Source organism: Vigna unguiculata, chromosome 1, assembly GCF_037176805.1.
Source record: "Vigna unguiculata cultivar grain cowpea cultivar isolate G323 ecotype 2 chromosome 1, ASM3717680v1, whole genome shotgun sequence".
Classification (NCBI taxonomy): Eukaryota; Viridiplantae; Streptophyta; class Magnoliopsida; order Fabales; family Fabaceae; genus Vigna; species Vigna unguiculata.
This window is the reverse complement of record NC_140792.1, coordinates 5,090,312-5,099,630: the sequence shown is the minus strand read 5'-3', so window position 1 is coordinate 5,099,630 and position 9,319 is coordinate 5,090,312. Positions and strand designations below refer to the sequence as shown.

General features: G+C 34.4%; 1 protein-coding gene across 2 annotated transcripts; it reads left to right on the top strand.

Annotated features, from left to right (window-relative positions):
* The first annotated feature begins 215 nt into the window (after window positions 1-215).
* On the top strand, window positions 216-7,366 carry LOC114184223 (RNA binding (RRM/RBD/RNP motifs) family protein). Of its 2 annotated transcripts, none has more exons than XM_085669529.1 (9): window positions 216-773; window positions 2,834-2,934; window positions 3,037-3,397; window positions 3,858-4,685; window positions 5,007-5,064; window positions 5,273-5,334; window positions 5,410-5,516; window positions 5,616-5,703; window positions 6,507-7,366. In XM_085669529.1, exons 1-9 carry the CDS (start codon window positions 639-641, stop codon window positions 6,825-6,827), a joined length of 2,061 nt encoding a protein of 686 aa, XP_085525655.1. In that variant the 5' UTR covers window positions 216-638; the 3' UTR covers window positions 6,828-7,366. The 2 variants fall into 2 exon arrangements, with proteins under 2 accessions (XP_085525655.1, XP_085525653.1); XM_085669527.1 differs by having other exon boundaries at window positions 218-773; window positions 3,858-4,700.
* Window positions 7,367-9,319: the final 1,953 nt, after the last annotated feature.

The window sequence follows — 9,319 nt, the reverse complement described above, 5'->3', positions numbered from 1 at the left end:
TGAATAATTGATATGTTCCATAATGTTTCTATTATTTTCGTTAATCATGAAAATACTTTAATTAAAATCTTCTATCTTATTTCTTTCTTACTTTAAAATTAACTAATTGTATCTAATATTTTTTTTCATAAAATATATTGCTAGAATAAAGAAATAGAAAATACACATAAACTGCATGTGTACAATATTTGATGCACTACCACCGTAGCATTAAACCTTCTGAATCCCACATTGCGCAATGGGCATTGCGCTATCTTGGGTACTACGGATATACTAACCGACTCAGACTGTATTAGGTTCCGTTTTCTGCTAATCCAATCCCTCTCCTCTCTATTGTCTTTCTGTCTCTCTCTATATATACTCTTCCGCATTCCATCGTTCGTTCTCCGTGAAGACGGAAACGCGCGGTTTGTCCATGACTGCGCGAATGTTTTCCGTCACTTTCCCGATAAAGATACACTCTCCTATCTCCTCCCTTCGCATTCTCTGATTCCTCTCTGTTCTGATTCTGTCATCGCAGATTTTGATAGGTCCGAGAGCGAGTTAGGGTTTCGGAAGCCTCGCGATTTGTCGACAGAGGGAGGGAGGGAGAGTTTCGTTAGGGTTTTGTTTGCCGAGTTATTTTTTCGGGATTGGAGATGGGGAGCGACGATCGAGACGGTAATAGGCTGATCAAGGCGAATTTCACCGCAGATGGAGCGGCCAAACTGAAGGAGAGTGTGATGGAGAAACTCAAGGAATTCATGGGAGATTATTCCGATGACACTCTCGTGGTACGAATAAAAATTGTCATTTATTTGTTGAATTATTTCTGGGAGAGAAGTCCGAATAAAAATTGTCATTTATTTGTTGAATTATTTCTGGGAGAGAAGTCTCGCGCTTATTTCAAGCTTTCCTAGGTTGAGATTGTGATGACCGATTAATTTGCTCCTGGTGGTTTTCCTAGGAGAGGATCTTGATTTCATTTTAAATTTTGTGGAGTCGTGTTGTGTGTGAATGCTGTATGGTATGAGTTGAACGAGGGAATGGGGTGTGGTGGGAAATCTGTATAAAATGTGACTTGAATTTATAGGGTATTTCTGCATGTTGCGGAGTGCTTGTTTTTAGGAATATAGATGAATGCTAAGTGAAGATGTTAAGATAAGTGCATGGATATTGTAAAACTAAAGTGAAGGTCACTCGTGGCATTGGGGCTGAAGGCTATCATATGTGCTGTGTTTGAAAATGTGATTGAAGTTGTAGTGCATGCTAATTGCTTTTGACACGTTACTTTATGGAAATTCTGATTGTTATTATAATTTGGTGAAATCGTGGTATTGTGATCGGGGTTGGGGTTTTGCGGTGATTCTCGTCTTGCAGGCAACTGCCTCCGCCAATGCGGCACGGGTGTGGTTCCTTGAGTCCAGAAACCTTGATGTTGAGACCATAATCAAGGTCATGGACTTTTTTGACACCTTGGGTGAAATCTCGATGCAGATACACTATGCATCATGGTCGAACTTTACTTTTGTTTTTGTTTTACATGTTTCCCAATTTTGGAATGCATGTTCAACTCCAATTGTTCTCTCATTGCATAGTATTGAACATTCTCCTACATGTTTTCAAACACAACCTACATATGTTTGACTGGAGCATGTGCATGTGCATGCTGAATGAGCTTCTTGTCGATGTGCTATAGCCAAGTTGAACAGACATAGTTTTCAATCTCATTTGGGGGAATTAGTCTTAGATGAGGTGAGGTTGGCACAACGGTGAGTTTGCCTTGTGAACTGTATAGGTCATGTGTTCATATTCTGGAAATGGGCTCTGCCTGCATTGATAGGCCTGCTAACCCTATCCTAACCTCATAACGTGAATCTTGTGCTAGACTGCCCCCCTTATATTAATTGGAATAAAAAAATTGGGTGAATAAATGAAAACTGTTACATGTGAGGAAGAGACTGGTAAGAACATTGGGAGAACCCCACCACAAATAACTAGCTGTTGTAGTTGGAGAGCCCTAGGCCTTGTAAGCTCCACCATAAAATGCTATGCTTCTAATGTGGGACTTAAGTTTCATACCTTCAAAATGGATCATAGCATGCCTGCAGTCCTGGTGCCCATATGGGCTGGCTGGCTGATTAATTGTCCTTTGACTAGTTTGGGTGAACATTTAAATGCCAGTTTTTCCAGCCGTCTTACTTGTTTGCTGTTGAGACATGGTGGAAGGCTTTGATGTCATTTAGTTAGTACATTGGGAGAACCATGCTGTTAAAACAAGCTATTGTCGTAATAGATCCCTAGGCATTATAAATTTCACACTAAAATACCATACTTCCAATGTGGGACTTACCTGAACTCCAAAGCAATTGGATCCTGGCAGAGAGAAACAGGATTCCAATGAGAAAAACATATCAAATGAAAGATAATTCGATTATCATGGAATATAGAGGAAGACAATACCCTGAAATATTTTAGGAGATACCATTAAAGGAAATTCACCTTAATAAACATATTGAAAAATAGTTTATAATAGTTTAATCCGATGGTATTGTTTGATTCTCTTGGCCAGTGAGACAATTTTGGTGTGTTGCATCACTGCTGGCATTCATTTATATTGTGTTGTGTGTTTTATCTTCAGATTTTCATTGTTATTTTTAGCCATTATCCTTGATATTCTTATTCTTGTTGTACGTGAGAATATTGTATTTCTAATATTCCTTTCCTTTCTGTTAATAAATATGCTCCAGTAGAAAGAACCATTGAGTATATACAATTGCAATGCGATTTTTAAAATTTCCTATGATGAATTTGACTTCATTGAGTAAACTAACTTTATTTTGTGCAACAACAGGATTATGTTATTGTTTTATTGAGGAATGGTAGGCGCAAAGAACAAGCTAGGAATGATTTAAATGTTTTTCTGGGAGAGAACAGTGATTCATTTGTATCATGGTAATTTTATCCCTTGATTTGATTATTCAAGTTAATTTAATTGCAGTAATACAGTTTTCACACCTATCATTTTGTGCTAACATCTATGCATCTTGTTTATAGGCTCTGGGATCATTTGGATTTGCATTTAGATTTGTATGTTCAACCTGAAGTATTGCTGAATGAAGCTCCTAAAAAAAGTATTGTATCAGAGGTTCAAGCTGGGGGCGATGATTCTCAGCACTTAAATTCAGTGTCAGAAAGAGGAAAATCTAATAAGTTATCTAGAAGTCGCCATAACAAAGATTGGAAAGGATTGATGAGGGGAGATGCTGAACCACCTCCTGTTCGAAGCTCTGTGGTTGACAATTCTCATTTGGAGGAAAAAGGTCGACCTGAAGCCAATTATGGTCAAAGGTCCCTTTCTCCAAAGCCTCCAGTTCAGAGGAAAAGGGGCCGTGCTGATGAACAACAGAGAACAAAGGTTTGAACTGCTACAACTATATTTGCTAATTTACTCTCCACACGGCCATTTTATTCAACTGAAGCTCTTTTAATGAATTGTGGCAGTGATCATAATCTAATAGAAGTGAATTAGTTTATATAGATGAGAGTAGTATATTTTATTTTCACTTGATGTCAGTGTTGTATAATTTTATTCTTGTATTTTGAGAAGATGGTTAGGTTGATCATATGTCAAAGAGAAATGCATTAATTGCTTTAAATTGAGCTTCCAATATTTTATTGATACTTGATTGGATGGATCATATGTGTCTATGCCATCACCCAGTGCCTGAGAAAAACTAATGGCATCCTCGTGCAGATAAAATCACAACTTAGTGTGCTTTCCTTAGCTTGTTATTTCAGTATTTTTTTTTTCAATATAATAATGAAATACTTCTTGATCCCTTGCTTTCAAACATCTAACTTGTTAACTTCTACAGAGGGAATCTGTCTCACAAGTAAATATTGCTGCTCCACGAAGGCTGCTTCAATTTGCGGTGCGAGATGCTGTAGCAACTTCAAGGACAGCCAATTCAGGCATGTTGGAGCCTTCCCTAAAGCGTCTACGATCTGTAGTTTCTACATCGGCTGGTGATTCAGCTATGGTTGAACGTCCACAGAGGATGCAGCTTGCTTCCAGGGTGGCAAATCCAATGGCTACAGTGATTAAGGCTGTGGCAGAAGCTGCGGAAGATGTGATAAAATCCAAGTCCTCTGGAAGTGTATTTGATAGACTTGGTCGTGGTATGGATACATCAGATGATAACAGACAACTTGAAGATAGTTACCAACATCAGGAGCAAAATCATTTATTCAGTTCTCATGGAACTGACTACAATGGGCAGTATGCTGCAAATACACCTATGCTGGGACATGAAACTGGTTATCCTTCTGATTCAAATTCTTCAGATAATGAAGTGTACGATGATATTAATACCATGGGTCGTAGAATGTCTGGAACTTCTCAGATCAGTCCCTCTGTTGGAAGCAGGGGCAATGATTCAGTCATGATGCAGTATAGTTTAGCAAAAACTGTTGACGATAGTTTGCACCTAAAACGGAATCAAGAAAGAGAGCAACATGATGCTTCACCCAACACATCTCATAAGATTGTGAATATATTTTCAGTCAATGTAAATACATGGAAACCACCCAAACGTCAGGAACCAAGAGAGGTTGAAGAATTAGATGGTAATAAAGCTTTTTACAATGAAAGAGGTCCCAGATCTAGTCTGCGGCTGGTGAAGGAGCATGCCAACACACAAAACGTTAGTAATGGGAATGTGAGTTTTAACTCTTGGTTAAACTTCTGATGTGTTGATTTCCGTTAAAATTTAGGATAAAGAACATAAGAACTCCTTGGAGAATAGCTCTTTTTCTAGAGTTTCTTCCTTAAGAATATTTTATCATTTAATCCCTTGATATTTGGTATGATGTGAAAAATTTACTGTTTCAGTTAAGTTAAATATTTGGGGGGTTCAAATTCAAACTCCAAGGGGTAAAAAAATGTATTGAACTGAAATTAAAATAAATATAACATGCTTATTTAGCAGCATATCACTTTTCACTGATATCATGTCATTTAACAGGTAAACGCTGCTCTTGATGCTCAGAAAGAGTCTAGCAAGGCACACCTAACCGCTTCTGGTGAGATTTTAAATCTTCTAATATTGTTTGAGACATGTGAAAACTTGTATTTTTTGAGGCCAAAAATATTTTATTTTGCTGAAGGATCTGTTATTATTAAGTACACATTTTACAGTGTATTGTTTTTATTTTTTTATTTTTTAAATATAGCATTTGAATACTTGGGATTTATGAGGTGAGGAATTGACTGCATCTTGTGTGTTCTCAGGTTCTAATGCTGCTGGTCGTCCTTCAGAAGATGTTGATTCCAGAACCATTTTTGTTAGCAATGTAAGAACTCTTGCGGTGTTATTGGTGTGGGAAGTTTTTTGGGATTTGTTTGATTTCTGATGATGGTTGCAACAGGTTCATTTTGCTGCCACCAAAGATGGCCTGTCTCGTCATTTTAATAGATTTGGGGAGGTTTTGAAAGTGATTATAGTTACTGATGCAGCAACAGGGCAGCCAAAAGGGTAAGATGGGACGTGTCAAGATTTTGTTTCATTCATTATATATTCAATATATCTTTTCAGTGAATTTATAATGATTCAAATTTATTTGAGATTGTGCAGGTCAGCTTATGTTGAGTTCATGCGAAAAGACGCAGCAGATAATGCATTATCTCTGGATGGCACTTCTTTCATGTCACGGATTCTCAAGGTAGTTATCGCAGCGCTTGGTAGTTATATAGCTGTTGACCCCTGCCTATATTTTAATTTACTTCAGGCATTTTTCTTGTTCTTGGCCTTCATTATTAAGGTATATATTTTAGGATTAATTAAGGCTATTTTTGGTTTTCATCTCCATCTCAAACTTTGATTCTGTTAAGTTTCATACTTAAGAAATACTTAAGAAATGCATGGACGCTGTCCTCCTTTCCAACTGTTAAAAAACAGTTAAAGTTGTTCCGCGAAAAAGATTGCATTCATACATTTCTTAGATATAGGGACCTAATAAGATCAAAGTTTTTAGGAATAAAAAACATAGCTAATCTATTTCTTATGTCATTATAAAAATTAACGATTGCGTCATCGCCTCATTGATAAGAACCTTTTGTTGGTTTGATTGGGGGTAAATATTGTTCTTTTGTAGTAGTACCTAACGAAGTAAAGCAGATTAAAATTTGTATGTTTATTTATTTACCCTGACTTATTTTTGTAATAAAAATGGAATTCTTTGAATTTAATTAGGAGTTGATCCTGGTCAATTCCTGGATAAAATTAGAATATCACCTTTTTAACATCGGCAGTGTAAAACATATGTTGACATATATACAGAAGACACAGCGTGGAACTCTCCATGCAGTTTTAGCTAAACAAAATTTTCAGGTTTAATCAACTTTACTGGCTTGATTAGAGAGACATGTCATGATAATGCATAAAATGAGTCCATTATTTTTGTATATTTTAAGCTAAATATAAATTTAGTGAAGTAGTTTGATTTGCGAGTTTAATCTACTGCAGGTTGTTAAGAAAAGTGCTGCACATCACGAATCAGGTCCAGCTATTGCATGGCCACGCATTTTTAGGGGTTCAGCGTTCCCTTCTGCTAGGTTTTCCAGACATCCCTTTCCGAGAGGTATTCCTGGTGCATTTAGAGCTCGACCCCCAATGAAATTGGGTGCGAGGAGCTTGCAATGGAAGAGGGATGCCCAGGGATCTGACAACAGTAGTTCATATATGAATACCGGCAGTGTCGCTGCTCCTGCAGCAGCGCCTGCTACTCGTGGTTTCACCTATGTCAGAACAGAATCTAAGCCAGAAAGCAGCTTGGGTACGACATAGTTTATTTCTTAAGATGATGGTCTTTAGTCTTTAGACTGCGATTGCATGAGAGTGCTTTCATGTCATGTCTGCTGGTACCAAAAAACTGGTAAAAAAAATGATGTATGGAGACGCCTGCCCTAAATTTTGAATTTTTCATGTGTACATGGAAGGTGGATATTTTAATATCCTAGGTGTCTATCTATGTAGGTGGTAGATGACCTTTCTAAAGAAAGGTGGTAGAAGACGTTTAAGAATGTTTTTTTTATTGTGTCCGGTTGAAGCATAGACGACGGGAAGGTCATTGATTTTATTGGAGGGAGGTGAAGTTTAATAGAAATATGTGGTGGGAATTATCCATACAATTCATTGTAGGATGGGCCCTTTGTGGTGTTGGTTACCACGGTATATCATGTTTCTCTGCATTATTTTTGGTCAAAAGTGTGTTACCTTTGAAAAACCAAATAAATCAGGGAGTGAGGGGGTTAGTTCGATTAGACTTCGTAATTATCTCCACTGTTCACAACTTCAGATCATTAAATATTTTATTCTTTCTGTAATTTCACTCTTCTCTACCTTTCTCCATTTCTTTTTTCTTGCCTCCAACCTTCATCCATCATGCTCTGTATGGTACCAACATCACTTTATTATGCATGTCAGAGAATGTTATTATTTGATATAGCATTAATTCACCTCACTAATGTATGATCACCACATACCAATAAAGTAAACTAAGCAATCTTTTATGTTCATCCCTGTCATTATTCTTCTATTTTGTTTACAAAGATCTTTTCTACGGAAACACGTTTTATAGACTCATTTAATTTATATAGTAAATATAATCAGTGCAAGAAGGTTTTTGGTTAATGAACGAAGTGGTGAGTGTTTTTAACATATGTTTATATATGAGCATAACTGTTATAAAAGGATACAATTGTATTTTTATTAAATGAATAGTTTGAAAATAAAAATTAAAAATATTAAAATAAATCAGAGATTAATTTTATCAAATAAACTATTAATATCAAAATATGCACGATTTTTTTTTTTTCGCATCGTTGTCAACTTAATATCTCAGTTATGCCCATTCTATAAAGTTTACCATAATTTATTATCACATGAAACATGTTATTGAAAAAAAAAGAAAAAATATGGGAGACCAAATAAAACCCATGATAAAAAGATACAAAACAAACTTTCAACTAAAAAACTATACAATTTTAGAGAGTTGTTACCTGTTTTGATAAAAAACGACACTATTAAAAGTAGGAAAAGAAATAAATCACTTGAACTCAAACTTCCCATGAATCCGTACATTAGTAGGGAGTTGCTACCTGTTTTTTTAAAAAAAAAACTATTAAAAGTAGGAAAAGAAGTAACTTGAGAAAAAAAAACACCCACATATATATATATATATATATATATATATATATATATATATATATATATATATATATATCTCGAGAAAAAGAAAAACACAATGGCAGGACGTGGTTGATCCATCAAATAATTGATTTTAGGCAAAAGATATTTATTTTGGATAATCAACTTATTCAATTGTCTACAATCATTATATCAGATAATCATCTTTCTTCTTTCCAAGTAATATAAAAGCTCTCTGTGCATATACACTTAGGGATTATAACGGGATGGGACGAGTTTTGCTATCCCATCATTATTCCCGTAAAAAAAATTTATTTCCATCTTCAAACTTAACGGGTATCAAACTTTTGTCCAATCCCCATCCTTACCGGATAACGAGTATAATCTTATACCCATGTTCATACCCATACCCATTTTCTAACTATTTCAATATTTTTTTTTTGTAAAAAAAAATTACGGTAAAAAAAGACATAATATTATCAAATATTCAATATTGGGAGGATGATTGTTTTTTCCATATCAAATACTTTGAAATAAATTATAATTTTTTACATTTTAGATTATAATACGAAATGGTTTACATTTTAGATTAGAATAACATTTAAAATTTTATCAGAAGCAAAACATTTATTAAATTTGCAAACTACAAACAAAACTTAGTTGATAAAATTAAAAAATATTTAAAAAAAATATAAAGGAAAACAAATATTCAAATTAAAATATATTTTAAATGTTTGTTTACTTCAAATTTTAAATTCTGATAAATCTCTTTTTTATACACTAATAAAAGTTATAATATATCACTTGATCAAAATAACATAAAGAACAAATAATAAACATAATAATAAAATTTTGACATAAATTTTGTATCTTTTGAACTCCAATATATGTTCGATAGTGACAAAAAAATATTCATGGCAATTACATTAAATTTTTATATTGTAGTAAATAAAAGTTATTTATACAATTAAAGTGAAAAAATTACAGTATGATTGATAATGAGTTAGAAAATAAAAAATAATTAGATAGAATATATTGAAATATTATTCTACACGATGAAAATAAACAATAAATAAAAATATTAAAAAGTTAACAAATGTGTGTCTTAGAAATAATTTGAGAGACTATTG